At 34.6% G+C, this 16117-nt stretch overlaps 1 protein-coding gene across 5 annotated transcripts in view; it reads left to right on the forward strand.

Annotated features, from left to right (window-relative positions):
* Window positions 1-16117, forward strand: part of SPAG16 (sperm associated antigen 16) — a 997079-nt gene that overhangs the window by 520076 nt on the left and 460886 nt on the right. For 4 of the 5 annotated variants that reach the window (XM_019838629.3, XM_019838628.3, XM_045034447.1 and 1 more), the window contains one exon: window positions 13030-13215. The exons of the other annotated variant lie outside the window; for it this stretch is intronic. In XM_019838629.3, the coding sequence (XP_019694188.1) occupies window positions 13030-13215 (186 nt within the window). The remainder of the gene's footprint in view (window positions 1-13029; window positions 13216-16117) is intronic. 5 annotated transcript variants of the gene reach the window in all.

A 16117-nucleotide genomic window follows, 5' to 3' on the forward strand; every position in this document is an offset into this window, starting at 1 on the left:
GGGTCATTTTTCCTCAGCACTGAATAATAGTCCATTATGTGGATGTACAAAGTTTATTTGTCCATTCACTACTAAAGGATATTTTGGTTATTTCCATGTTTTTACAATTTTGAACAAAGCCGGTATAAACACTCATGTGTAGGCTTTTGTGTACATACATTTTCAACTCCTGATAAAAACCACAGAGTGCAATTGCTGGATGGTATAGTAAGAGTATGTTTAGTTTTGCAAGAAAGTGTTGTCTTCCAAAGTGGAGTGGCTATACCATTTTGCATTCTACCAGCAAAGTATGAGAGGTCCTGTTGCTCACATCCCTGACAGGAGTTGGCGTCATCATTGTTCCAGATTTTGACCATTTTAATTAGGTGTGTGCTATCTCACTATTGTTTTAATTTGCATTTCTCTGATAACATAAGATACAGGACATCTTTTCGTATGCTTATTAGATATCTATATATCTTCTTTGGTAAAGTGTCTGTTAAGGTCTTTGGCCCATTTTTTAAACCAAATTGTTTTCTTATTGTTGAGGTTTAGGTATTCTTTTTTTAGGTGTTCTATATTTTGAAAAGCAGTACTTAATCACATGTGTCTTTTGCAATTTTTTTCCCCAGTCTGTGGCTTCTCTTGACATTATCTTTTGCAGGACAAAAAATTTTAATTTTAATGAAATCTAGCTCATTTTATATTCCTTTCATGGATCATGCATTTGGCAATGTATCTAAAAAGTCACCATACCCAAGGTCATCCAGATTTTCTCCTATGTTATAGGAGTTTTACAGTTTTGTACTTTACATTTAGAACTATAATACATTTTGAGTTACCTTTGTGACAGTGTAAGATCTGTGTCTACATTCAATTTTTTTTTTTTTTTTGGTATTTGGATGTCCAGTTCCAGCATCGTTTGTTGAAGAAACTATCTCTGCTCCATCATGTTGTCATTGCTATTTTGTCAAAGATCAGTTGGCTATATTTATAGGAGTTTAGTTCTGAGCTCTCTATTCTATTGATCTATTTGTTTATTCTTTCACCAATAACCATAAGTCTTGATTATAATAGTTTTAGTGTAAGTCGTGAAGTCAGGTGGTGTCAGTCCTCCAATGGTGTTCTTCTCTTTCAATATTGTAGGGTTTTTTTTTATGCTTAAGTATTTTTTCTGATGTTTTGAAGTTTTTATTTATATTCCAGTTAGTTAACATACAGTGTAATATTAGTTTCAGGAACAAGATAGTGATTCAACACTTGCGTATAACACCCAGTGGTCTTACAAGTACACTCCTTAATCACCATCACATATTTAACCCCCACCCCTCTCTCCTCTGGTAACATCATAAGTTTGTTCTCTATAGTTAAGAGTCCATTTCTTGATTTGTCTGTCTCTCTTTTTCTCCATATGCTCATTTGTTTTGTATCTTAAATTCCATATATGAGTGAAATCATAGGGTATTTCTCTTTCTCTGACTTCTTTCACTTAGCACAATACTCTAGCCCCATCCATGTCATTCATATGGCAAGATTTTGTTATTTTTTATGGCTGAGAAATATTCCATTGTGTATGTGTACGTGTATATACGTGTGTGTGTGTGTGTGTGTGTGTGTATATATATATATATATATATATATATATATATATATATATATATATATAATCTTGATCCATTCATCAGTCAGTAGACACTTGAGATGTTACCATAATTTGGCTATTTTAGATAACATAACTATAATCATTGGGATACATATGTCCCTTTGAATTTGGGTTGGCTCTTCTGCGACTTTTACTTCTCCATATACATAACCTTCAAAATAAGCTTGTCAATATGCACAAAATAATTTGCTGAGATATTGATTGAGATTGCATTAAGTCTTTAGATAAGCTGGGAAAAATTGACATCTTGATAATATTGAGTCATCCTGTCTATGAACATGGAATATCTTTTCATTTATTTAGTTCTTTAACTTCATTCTCAGAATATTATAGTTTGTCCTCATATAGATCTTGTACATATTTTGTTAGATTTATACATTAATATTTCATTTTTGGGTGTATAGTGTGTTCTTAAGCTTTGTTTTCCTCAGAGTATTTCTAAATTTGGACACATCATTAATTTTTAGATTGCTGATATTTTTCTTTCTAGCTTATTTTTTATCTTTTAAAATATAATTTTATAAATATAGAATATAAATTAAAAAGCAAATAACATAATTTTACTTATGCATATTTATGCTATTAATGGGCCACCCTTAAGAGTTTCAAATAGTACCAACATAAGTAAATTTTAAAAATATATTTATGGGGCTAAAATGAAGAAAATTGTCATTTGTGTTTGCTATGTGTCAATACTCATTAGCCAGAGATGAGTATAATATTTAAGTAATATTTTACAGCTTCCAAAGTGCTTTTGTCATTGTTATATTTGGAGATGACGATCATTTATCCAGGTAGACAGATCTGTAGGTAAAACAATTCTGAGATTATCTGACCCAAACTGACACAAGCCCAGCATGCAGTTCATCAGTAGAGGTCACTCAAATTCATATTCTTCTACTCTAGATGAAACTTGTTTAGAATTCCCTAGTTGGTATTTTTTTAAGTGATTAAAGATAATATAATTAAACATAATTTAGTAAAATAAATAGTAAGTTAACACTGTTACATATTTGACTATGCTTTGCAGCCAAATTTTAACATCATTATCCTCTCAGTAAGTGCGTAATAACAATAAACTGGTACTATTTGGTTGTTGTGCTGTTCCCTATACCCACTGTGTTTCTGCAGTCTTTACTCTGAATCTCACATAGTATTTAAAACTTTCTCATCAGTTTCTCCACACCCAATCATTTTATACCTATGACTTTGACCACCTTTAAGAAGATCTCTTAAATATCTTTAAAGATGTGAATTCCCCTTCTCTTTGTTCCTACATCCACATGCATCTCCTCAAGCATTCAGCATCATACTGTTTTATTTTCTAGAGATTTCACTCTCCAAGTGTCATGCTGTCTGTTGTTAATCTCTGCTAAAGCTTGTGCATTGCTCTAGTGGGTCACTACCAGACCCTGAGCTTATTGCACATAGGGCAAATCCCTATCTTCAAATGACATACATCTAATTTCTTATTCCAGCTTCTGCTATAGCTAACTATTCCATAGCCAGTGATTTAGTCCTTACATGGAGTGATTGCACTGTAGGGGTTCACATTTATTCTGCTTAGAAAATCCCATCCTTTCTTAAAGTAAGGGATGATTTCCTGGAAGATGGCAACAAGAGCTATCATCCTTCTAAAAAACAATGCATTTCTTACCCCTAAGTTACTTTTTTTTCCTAATTTTTTTTAAAGTTGTGTGCTCCATGCAAGTGACAGCTCCTCGGAACCTATGGTATGGAGATCCACAAACTTTACTTCTTGGTATTCATAATTGCTTTGTGGGTTATACTTTAGCAAACGTTCTTAGTTTGATCCACACTAGAGAGTCAGGTAAAAAGGCATCATTTCTTCCTTTTACAGACGAGAATGCTAAGTTTGAGAATACTATGACTGTTTCACAAACAACAAGGCTTTTAAATGGCAAAGATGCGATTGAAACAAGAGTTCTAACTTCTGTTAATACTATAATTTACCTTATTCAGAACAATTAGGAGCTATTACTGAGTACTGAATTTAGTACCCTTAAAGGATCTTACTTACTTAAACTTTTAAGGCTTGAGATGTAGAATTCACACAGTTAGAAGGTAAACTAACACCTACTCTGATGTTTATTGATTCCTTGATGAACGCTACAGAACTGGTGAAGGAGATCTAATCTATGAAGACATGGAAAATTCAGGTGAAATTTGTGCAATTTTCTAGAGTTTATTAGAAATTTTCTGGAAAATCTGCTGAGATCATATCTGTTGTTTCCCTATCCACTCCACTGATTTTATGGTGGAACAGAGATAACTCTGCCAGAAAGATCAGTAAAATATTTTAGTAATCATGAAACCACAGGAAATCAGAGGTCTTGGGGAGATGTGTGTTGTTACCATTACTTCTTTCTCTTGTCTACACTAGCAGGGATGGAGGGCAGGACAGGTAAACAGCTGGCTTTAAACATGATTTAAATTAATGAAGTTTGGAATTCTTAAAAGTGGATTCATAAATGAAGTGCTCAGTTAGATTCCCAGACAGAAATACAGTATAGCTGAGAATATTGGAAACAGCTTTGTTTGTCATGAAACATACTGATCTTATCAAGAGAATTTCAATCTGAATGTGAGGCTGGTCATTATAAAAAAAAATAGATCTGTTGTGGAAAGAAAAATAATAATTTGAAAATGAAACATGAAAAGTAATTAGTGCAAGGATAAGAAAGAATCTCCCATGCCTCAGAGAATGGAAATTACATACCATAATTTCACATTTCAATGTGTGGAAGTACAGATAATCTTATATTTATTACCAACATTTGAAGAGACAGAATACAAGATTGGATTTGAATAATGCAAACATATGCCTTATTCAATAGAAATAGACCATTCATGACTCAAGTTAGAGTGGATGCACAGAGGGCTGCCTGGGTGGCCCAGTCGGTTAAGTGTCCAACTTCTGCTCAAGCCATGATCTTGTTGTTCATGAGTTCGAGCCCCGCATCACACTCTGCACTGGCAGTGCAGAGCCTGTTTCAGATCTTCCATCTCCCATTCTCTCTGCCCCTCCTCTGGTTGTGCTCTCTCTCAGAAAAAAATAAACGCTAAAAAAAAAAAAAAAAAAAAAAAAAAAAAAAAAAAAAAAAAAAAAAAAAAAAAAAGAAGCTACCATAGAGGGGCGGCTTAAGCAGAGTAGATGTACAGCTACTAAGATATCTGTGTACCTCTAAAGTGGAAGTAGCATGGAAAATAATATTTGGGTGATAAAGAAAGAAAGGAGATGAATGGAGTGTCATTTCTAGAACATGATAGATTTCCTCCTCTAAAGGCTATGGAGTGAAAGAGAGATTATTTGAATTTGGAATGATGCTGAGGATTATAATTGACTTTAATGAGAAGTTTTTTTTTTTATATATAGAAGAAAATAAGCTCAATAAAAGGAAAACTGTATAACAGAGCTACTTAAAACTCAAAGAACTGCATTTCCTGTTATTATAAGTTTTAAATAGAGGCTGGGCATTAAAATGATAGAATATCAGTAGAAATAATTAAACAAGGGAAGTGTGATTAGATTACATGGGCTTGAGTGCTCTCCCAGCCTTGAGATTCTAGAATTCTGTGATACATGAATTCACTTTATAAGCTAGTTTTAAATGTATCCTAATTGTCACTATAATATTTCCAATTATGGAAAACATCTTATTTTATACCAGAAACAGAGGCAATGCTTCTTCTGGAACCCTAGAAATATCTTGTTCCAATCCATTGTAAGGCTTTCAGGCAGTACATTGGCTTCAGGTGATGAAATATGCATCCTGTCTCTGTTGACCTTAAATATTTTGTCAAATCAGTCCTCCTAAGACTTGAACTCAGTGTCACACACACATATTTGGGTTACCATGTACTCCTGAAAGCCTGAAATGAGTATAGTGAAAAATTCTGCAGTCCAGGACTAAGTTAGATCAGAGATCAAAACAAAGTAAAGAAGCAGTCTCATTAGAGCAGAGCTTTCTGCTAAAAAATGGCATGCCCCCTCTCAGTACCACCTTAAACTTGGAAAAAATTCTTCAGCTAAGTGGAACAGATAGGTGTGAGACTGACACTTCACTTGAGAATCCTTTACCAAAACCTGGGAATGACTGTGATTATACAAAGCATAGATCTCAAAATAACTAAATCCAGTAATGAAGTACAAGCCTATAATACAAATTACTGTCAATTCTCAAATGTATTTTCTGCTCTTCCTTAAAAAATCTGGTCTTTGTTATATTCCCAGTGTTAACATCCTAAAATTAATATCTGACTACTTTTCTAACTCCTTTTAAAACCCTTTAATCTCTCCTCATAGCCATATAAAGTGTATAGATAAATATTCTTTAGGACTGCAGGAAAGGTCTTTTATTATTTGACTGTTGTTTATCTATTTAGATTAATTTTTCCATTACTCTTTTCTTCTTGGATGCAAAATACTTAAAAATCTCTGATTATGCCACAGTTGCCACATGCTGAGCACTCAGCCTTTTTCCTTTCCTACTTTCACGTTGTGAACACTTTCTTATACATAAAGATTTTGTTCAGGTGTGTTCACTTTTTAAAGCCTCTTGACCATCATCCAAGACTAAAAAATATATTATATCCTTCCTGTGCTATCACTATATCCTGTATGTCATCTATTAAAATATTGATGGGGGTGCCTGGGTGACTCAGTCGGTCAAGCATCTGATTTCAGCTCAGGTCATGAATTTGTAGTTCATAAGTTTGAGCCCCACATCAGACTCTGGGCTCACAGCTCAGAGCCTGGAGCCTGCTTCTGATCTGTGTCTCCCTCACTCTCTGCCCTTGCCCCACTCACACTCTGTCTCTCTCTCTCTCAAAAATAAAGCATTAATAATTTTTTAAAGAAAAAATGTAAATAATTTGAGGAATATGTACTTCTCATCTTTCATATCTTTTGCATCTCTGGTAAACAGTGGACACTCAGGAGGAACTAAATAAGTTAATGAGCTTTAAAAACTCAATAATTAATTACAGCATAGAACTGCTTGGGGAGACCCAAGCACTAGAAAACAAGTTGGGTTGTAGAAATTTCTTAAGTGTGTATGCAGACTCAGTGATGTGCAGGCCAAGTTTGAATGCAGAGAAGGCCTGCTTCACATGGCAAAAATATCATTCTTAATAAAGAGTGGCTTCCCTGTTCCATGGACCATGTGAACACAGGACCAGAAACGGCAAGCTCTTGCTTCTGGTGTTATGAGAAAGAGGCCCGAGTCTTGGTCTGAATGAAAATGAGGAATCTTCTGGAACGTTTTGAGAAGAGGGGTAATAGCTGGGTCTTCACATTTTTAGGCCCAGAGAGATGGTAATTTTAAACTCTGCAAAATGGTAGGATTGAGGCTGTTAGTAAATAATATATTTTTCTAAAAACTAGATTCAGGCAGGGTGTGGAATCTAACACAAGGCATTCACTCTCTGGATATACTGAGCAGTAAAGAACTAGGTGAAGCAGAGGCCCACAAAACTGAGGACCTGGGGAGAGTAGATAATAAACAAGAGAAATCAGTAAAACATATAGTGAGTTAACAGTGATAGTACTATAGGAAAAAAAATAGGAAAGGAGTTTAATGTCAGAAGTGAGACTGCTGTTCAGATAAGTCTCCTTGATGTGTCTTGCTGTAAAGGCCTGAAGAAACAGAGAGAACCAGTCATTGGTTTTCTGGGAAAGGACATTCCTGGAAGGAAGAACAGCATGTGCAAAAGCCTTGTGCAGCGGGAGGAGAGAGAGGAAGAGTAGTAGAAGGAAAAATCAAAGTGGTAACTAGGTGGGTGGTAGGTGGGTCATGGAGGGTCATATTCATTTTAGGATTTTAGCTTTTACTCTGGGAGATGAGAAACCATTGCACAGTTTTTCACAGAAGAGGAGCATAAATGGGATCCTGTAGGTTTCTGTATTGAAAAAAGATTGTAGGTGGACAAGGGCAGAGCAGTTAGGAGGCCAGTGGTATGATTCATACCTAATGCTTGGAAATTGTTATACAAACGTGACTTTATTAAATGCCCTATTGTGGCAATCCAAATACTCCATGAATTAGACTTTTCACTAGGGGTAGAAGATCTATTGTTTCTGCAACTTACTTTGTGTGAGCTAATTATTTATTCACTGAATTTATGTCCTGCATCTATCTAAAAAAGATATGAGGTAAATGGGAGATATGCTATTTTCCTGAACCTATATAATAATATACTCCAACACAATCTGAAATTATGTATATGTAGTAACTCAGGCAGAATTCAGAAAGAAATAATTTAGCATGTCATGCAACAAAACTACTTTTGAAAAATAAATATTCAAATGAGAAATCCAATAATAGGATATAAGATCCATTTGCCTATTTTTTTTTGTATTTATAAGCCCTGAGAAATTATCCATTAGAATAGGACTTTAGGTAATTTGTCATATTCATAATTGTATTTCATGCATTAATTTATTAATTCAATAGTTATTTATTGAGATTCCCTATGTACTAAGTATGAAGCTAGGCATTAGAGATATAGGAGTGAATTTTAAAAAAATTCCCTCCTTTCATAGCTGCTACATCCCACTGGCAGAGAGAGAGAGACTATAAATAAGTGATGTATAGTTTAATGAATGGTAGTAAGTGCTATAAAGAGTAACAGCAAGAGACAAAAAGTTAGGGTGATACAGTATTTTAACTGGCATTGTCAGAGAATCTCTCCATGATAAGGTGAAGTTGAAGAAAAAGTCTTCAACTGAAGTCATGGAGAGCCATGGGAATATCCATGGGAGATGACATCTTAGTGTCAAAGGAAAGGTGTACAGATACCCTGAGGGGAACATGCTTGGTATGTTTGAGAAGCACAGAGAGATGATGGATTAAGTTGTCTAGTACAGTGTCTGAAGCATGTGACTAACTGTGAAATGAATAAATGAATCTCCTGTGTCTTCTAGAACATTGGGTCAAAAGAAAGAAAGGAAAATAAAGTGTCAAATGTAAAGGTTTTTAGATAGCTGAAAAAGATTAGATTTAATATTCTCAAAACAACTTTTTCCAGTCAGAGTCATAAGGTATGCATAGAGACATAATTTTTAAGAGAATGAGAACTATATTTTAGTACCTATGGATATATATCAAAATATTATAATTATCCAGGTTATGTTTTTCAAGAATATTCAATTGTAATGTGTCATAGGCATGTATGTATGCATGCATATTAATGACAACTAGAGAATACTCAGAAGTATGTTGGATACAATAAGAAAATTAAATAATAAAATAATCCCAAAGATATTAATTGATACTTAAAAGTTAAAGGCATTCCTGGGCATCTCTACCTTATTTCCAGGATGACAGCATTATTCATCATCTCCACATAAAGTTTCATAAACTAACCTACCAATTTCTATCCTTCTGCATCTGCAACCTAAACAATAACATAAATACAGAGGATAAAACAAAATAAAAAGAGGGGCGCCTGGGTGGCTCAGTAGGTTGAGCGTCTGACTTCAGCTCAGGTCATGATCTCACAGTCTGTGAGTTCAAGCCCCGTATCAGGCTCTGTACTGACAGCTCAGAGCCTGGAGCCTGCTTCAGATTCTGTGTCTCCCTCTCTCTCTGCCCCTCCCCTGCTCATGCTCTGTCTCTCTCTGTCTCAAAAATAAATAAAAACATTTATTTTTTTAAAAAAAAACAAAAAGAATTAGTAACATGCTAGTAGTCCTCTGTACCAAGATGTCTTTTCTACATAAACTTGTTCATATACACAACCTTGAATTATGTAGGCTATTCCATTCTATTAACACAGATCTATGTACAATGGAAATCTCTTTCCTTAATATGTACATCATTCATGCATGCCAATATTTCCTTAATATGCACATCATTCACGCATGCCAATATAAATAGTATGTCTCATAAATACTGTATACCAGGCACGAAAGAGTCCACTTGCCAGCATCTTGCCATTCCTGTGTAAAAGTTGAAAGACTAAGCTGAAAATCCAATTGAAGTTTCTGAAGCAAGTGACAAAGGTGTATCTGGAGCTCTAAGCAATACACCCAACCCAGTAAGGGCAATGGTTTTACAGCCAGGCAGGGAAGGCTTGGTCTTTCCTGAACACTCAATGTCGCCTCTCTGCTTTTGTTAGAGACCATAATATCTGCACATAATTCTGTCTTCTGAATTCACTTTATTTATGATTCTTTGTTGATTCTAGATTTCTACACAAAAGAAGGGTGTATCATATAGGAACAAAGGGAACAACACTTGGACGTGGGAGCTGTTTACTTCAAAAAAGACCATTCTCTGTGTGGACTGGCATTCTCTTTACTCTGTCACAGTGGCCTCACTCACTAACTAAATGCAGCCAGCAGCTCTGTATCAAAGGCTAAGGGTTTAGAATAACTTTGATGAGAACATTCTCAGCCGTTTTTGTTTCAACTTTTACTTATAAGTTTGCGGGACTCTCACAAACTGGGCACATTAAATGTAAATCAAATGTACCTTAATGTTTTCCAAGTAATCTAGATCCTAAATTTAGAGCTTTTCTTGTAATAATCATTTTATGAGCTCAGTGAAACCAAAATTTTTATCTTTTACCTATAAAAACTATGAGAAAATATTTCAATATAATTTGGTTATGTGTTATTCTGCTACATAAAATAATGCATACATATTCTATAGTGAGAATATTGTGACTGATAGTCCTTTTACAAATTCAAATAGTCCTCTTGAGCAGATAGACACAGGTATCTGAGACTATGGAGTAATGGCAGTAATTGGATTCCATTCCACTATTTATGGAAATATGGGTAACGAATTCCACATAAAAACTTTACTGGAGATGACAAGACAATCTTTAAAAACAATATCAGATTTGAATATTACCCAGAATTGAAAATGTGCTATTGTAAGAATTCTCTTATTTGATTTTCAAAACAACATTTTAAGTTATATCGAGCAAGACTTATCATCCATATTTTAAAAATATATTTTGTTTATTTTTGAGAGAAAGAGAGACAGAGTGCAAGTGGGGGAGGGGCAGAGAGCGAGAGAGACACAGAATCCGAAGCAGGCTCCAGGCTCTGAGCTGTCAACACAGAGCCCACACGGGTCTCAAACTCGTGAATTGGGAGCCTAAATATCAGATGATGGCACTTGTAAAGGTGATTACAACTGCTTCATTCCAGTTGTAATTATTACTATTGTGATTTTTGTTTCTTTTGTCACATAGTTTAAAGCGAGAGAGAAGAATGTAAAACTTATCTGAGTTTTCAGTCACAGGCAGAAATACTTTATCGTAATCGTTATCCTAGAGCAAGACTTATGTCCAAAATAGTATGCTAGCCCATCAGAAGGACAGATTTGAAAAAGAGGCATGGTTAAATTATTTTTTATGTTATTTTTATTTGGATATTTTTAAGTAAGTTCTAAGCCCAGTGTGAGGCTTGAACTCACGACCCCAAGATCAAGAGTTGCATATTCTCTAGGCTGAGCCAGCCAGGCACCCCTTCTTGTATATTTTTAAACAAATGTATTTTTCAGTCTTTAATATTAAAAAGCAAAATTTTGAATCCTAAATCTATGTACAAATAAACAACAGCTGCAAAGAAAAAGTTTAAATTTTTTTTATGTTTATTTATTTTGAAGGAGAGCGAGACAGAGTGCGAGCAGGGAAGGGGCAGAGAGAGAGAGAGAGAGAGAGAGAGAGAAACACAGAACCCAAAGAAGGCTCCATGCTCCGAGCTGTCAGCACAGAGCCCGATGTAGGGCTCAAACCCACAAACTGTGAGATTGTGCCTGAGCCAAAGTCGGACACTCAACCGACTGAGCTACCCAGGCACCCAAGAAAAACACAGTTTTAAATATCTGTCCATTAGTGAAGGACTACCTGTCATAGAGTAATTTTTTTTAATTCTGCTAATCAGAATAATAGATATATTTTTATAACTTTAATGAGAACTTCTTCACTCTGTACCTACCTTTCCTTCCCCACCTTTAAATTCTCCCCACTCCCTCTCCAGTGGTTGTTTCCTCCCTGCACTTAAAAATGTATTTCTCTCAGCATAAAAAAATAAGAGCGAGTGAGCAAATACTCATCTTGATCTTGCCATTCCGTCTCTTGGAAATCCTGAGTACCTTTTCTTATTCTTTTATAGCACAGACTCATTCATTCATTCATATATTTATTCATTTTGGAAGCATTTGCTGGGTACTTCAATTGGTCAGTTCTAGTGCTTGATGCCATAGAAACAGAGAGAGGAAACAGTTCTCAATCAAAATCACAGGAAAAGAGTACAGATAAGCAATTCATTATATTCAGGGGAAGAAAAGTTACTAAGAAAACACATAGAGCATTCAATGCAGATGGATGTGAAGGAAATGATGGAATTGAAATTTTCTTGCAATTGATATTTTACCAAAAAATCCTAGATGTTTCTGCTTGTACCATTGACATCCGCTCATTTCTTAAACTAGCATTTGTGTCTACCGCTTTAAAGTCACTGCTTTTTAGGGGTGCCTGGGTGGCGCAGTCGGTTAAGCGTCCGACTTCAGCCATGTCATGGTCTCGCGGTCCGTGAGTTCGAGCCCCGCATCCGGCTCTGGGCTGATGGCTCGGAGCCTGGAGCCTGTTTCCGATTCTGTGTCTCCCTCTCTCTCTGCCCCTCCCCTGTTCATGCTCTGTCTCTCTCTGTCCCAAAAATAAATAAACGTTGAAAAAAAAAATTAAAAAAAAAAAATTTTAAAGTCACTGCTTTTTCAAACGTGTACTACTGACCTAAATGGAAAATCTAATGGTTCATCCTTAACCGCTTATTTCAAAATTTTTCATCTCTCAAGATGTAGCTCAAAATCTCGTCATTCCTGATTCACTTCCTTTAGCATCCAAATTGTATTCTTGGAACATTTAGTTAATCTAAACATAAGCAATGCTGACTTACTGTTTTGTATTGTGTTTTTGAAATTATTTTAGCCTATGTCTAAAAATTTCATCATTCTGAGGTTACATTATCCACAGAATAACACATAGCCTGAAACCTAATACACTGAATACACTAAAAACAAACAAACAAAAAACAAACACACACATACACACAAAACTTATTTCATGAATTAATCTAGAAGAATATAGAAGAATTAATCTATAGAGTATAGAACAACAGTTTTTCTCATCACCCTGCATTACTAAAAAATACTAGTATCAAATTATGTGGACGCAAGATAAAAAAAAATTCAAGCATTTAGTATGCCATTTTAATGCTTTTAAGCAGAAATAACTCACTCACACACACACACACACACACACACATTACTCATAGCATATAACCATTCATAAAAATTAATTATGAGTTGACTTTTTAACAAATTACTTCTTTATCTTCTTGCAAATAGTGGCAACAAGTTGGCTACTTCAAGTGGTGACACTACAGTTAAATTATGGGACCTGTCTAAAGGCAATTGCATTTTGACCTTTGAAGGACACAACCATGCAGTATGGTCCTGCACATGGCACTCCTGTGGTGATTTTGTGGCTTCTTCCTCATTGGATACAACCAGTAAAATCTGGGATGTTAATAGGTAAGAAGTACTTTAAACATTATTAACCCTCTACATTGGTAAATATACATGGATAATGCTCTTCTCTCAATGCTACCACCAGGGAACATTAAAAAAAAAAACTTGTTGGTAAAATTATAGAAAGTTACTTAAATAATCTCTGTGAAATCCATTTCTAACTCTATTAATCATTGTTGATATAACGCGTCCTTTATAAATGTAAGTATAAAGATCAAGCCAATGTAATAAGATTAGAATTGTTTCATTGGAAGGTCATTTGTTTTAGGCAGAAGAGAAACACTTATTTTAAAGAGTTAGAATTTTAGTTCTCCCTTCACAAGATTGCTTTATTATCAAACCAGCAATTTAATAGACATAAATATGACAGAGATAATTACTTGCTTTATGCTTAATTTTGACATATTTTCCCAAATTAAATGCTTCTTGTCAATTCACAAACTGCAAAAACTAATGTGATTTGATGTATAAAAAGTCCTATACAATCCTGTATGGATATAGAAGTTTAATATTTTTATCTAAATTCAAGATAGACAAATCTATTATGTTTATGGTGTCAAATATGTCAAATACCTATCATCCCTGCATTTATGTCTGATTATTATATCCTATTAGGTACAAAAATAGGATCCAAAGAGCTACTATCAAATATCCTGACTGCTTCAGCTACCTAAGGAATTATAAACTATCAATCAGACTTCTGATCACTTTAATTATTGAAACAGTGCCCAGATTCCAAATAGAAGTGATAATGACTCCTAGAAATTTTCATAAACAATTGTCACTGAGCCATTGTACTTTATTTTGTAAGAGAAAAATTAAATCACTGTAGAGGTAGACACTATTGATTCAGGGTTATGGGTAAAACAGGTATCTTGAATAAACTCTCTCCATCCTTTCTTGAATTACAGGTAACATATTTAGAAGAGAGGGCAAATAAGGTGCTTGCGAAAAGTCAACAGGTTTTCTGGGAGGATTTGTTGAAAGGATATGCTCTTTCCTATGCATATGCTGACTGTCCTCTAAGGCCATGTGCCATTAATTATGCTGTTTTTTCCCAGCACCAGACTCACGCTTCCATATCTGTTTTTTTGTGATGCTGCACCTGGAACTTTGCAGATTACATTTTTGCTTTGCCAGTAGCCTCTGTTAGGCTTTGGCAATAGGAAGTGCTTGTAGGAGACTGCAAGGTTGAGGGGGTAAAAGGGAACTTTCTGCTCCCTGTCTCCTTCCTGTGGGCTTCTTCTGGACTTGCAGTTCTAGTCAGCATCACCCTAGCAACACCTCACCTCAGCAACACCACTTTGTTCTTATCACAGCAGCTAAATCCAGTTGGCAGTTTTTCCAGTGCTTGAAGAAACAGCTGCATCATGCTGTCATCAAAAACATTAGCTCCTGTAGACAGGCACCCCCTTCTCAGAGGTCTGTGTTCCCAGTTCACCATGGCCCCTTTTCTGAGCTGAGGAACACTGCTCTTTTTCTGTTTATTTACCCTGTTAACAACTTTATACATAGTTAACGATCTTATATATTAAATTCTTACTGTTAAAATGGTAAGTATAAGTTTTGTCTCCAGACTGACAAATATAGGACATTAATGAATAAATAACATAACCCACCTGAGATATAAAGATTCAGCTAAATAATGTTTGGCATACTCTGCATGAGAAAACATGGCTCCTAATAATACAATTTGGATCTATTTCTATATAAAATAGTGACAATTTAAGATATGTTTTAATTCTCAAATAGGCACCATTTGCTTATCTGGAATAATCATATGCAATTCTTAATCTTATTATGTTTCTATATTATGCAGATTTAATAAATATATAATAGTATACTGGAATCAAAAAATAATTGAGGTATGATTGACATAGAAAAAGCTATACATATTTAATGTATACAACTTGATGAGTCTGGTGATAAGTATACACCCATGAAGAAGTATATACAATCATCAATACCTGACGTAAACATATTCATCACCTCCAAAAGCTTTTTCCTGTCTTCTTTTATTATTATTATTATTACTTATTTTGTTATTATTATTATTATTAATATTTATAGTAGTCATAAGAGTTCTTAATATAAAACCTAGCCTCTTAGTACAATTTTAAATGTGCAATACAGTGTTTTTAATTATAGGTACTATGTTATATGGTAGATTATAAGACCAATTCATTTTCTATAACTAAAATTTTAACACTAGTGTCTAATTTTAATCTTCATCACCTTTGGCTTAGATGAGAATTCTAATAGATGATTGTAGTATGTTCTAAAATATAATATTTTTTCTAATGTTTTAATTATTCAGAGTGTTTTTATTTTTTTATTAATTTACTTTTAACCTGAAATTCAAATTTATTTATTTATTTATTTATTTATTTATTTTCAAGTCAGCTAACATACAGTGTGGTCTTGGCTTCAGGAATAGCTTCCCTTTATCAGATATGTCATTTGCAAATACCTTCTCCCATTCTGTCAGTTGCCTTTTAATTTTAGATAGTTTTCTTTGCTGTGCAGAAGCTTTTTATCTTGATGAGGTCCCAATAGTTCATTTTTGCTTTTATTTCCTTAGCCTTTGGAGACATGTCAAATAAGAAGTTGCTGTGGCTGAGGTCAAAGAGGTTGCTGCTTGTTTTCTTCTATAGGATTTTAATGGTTTCGTCTCACACTTAGGTCTTTCATCCATTTTGAATTTATTTTTGTGTGCAGTGTAAGAAAGTGGTCCAGTTTCATTCTTCTGCATGTTGCTGTCCAGTTCTCCCAGCATCATTTGCTAGAGAGAATATCTTTTTCCATTGGATATTCTTTCCTGCTTTGTCAAAGATTAGTTGGCCATATATTTGTGGGTCCATTTCTGGGTTCTCTATTCTGTTCCATTCGTCTATGTGTCTGTTTT

The sequence above is a fragment of the Felis catus genome, chromosome C1, assembly GCF_018350175.1.
Source record: "Felis catus isolate Fca126 chromosome C1, F.catus_Fca126_mat1.0, whole genome shotgun sequence".
In the NCBI taxonomy this organism is placed as follows: domain Eukaryota; kingdom Metazoa; phylum Chordata; class Mammalia; order Carnivora; family Felidae; genus Felis; species Felis catus.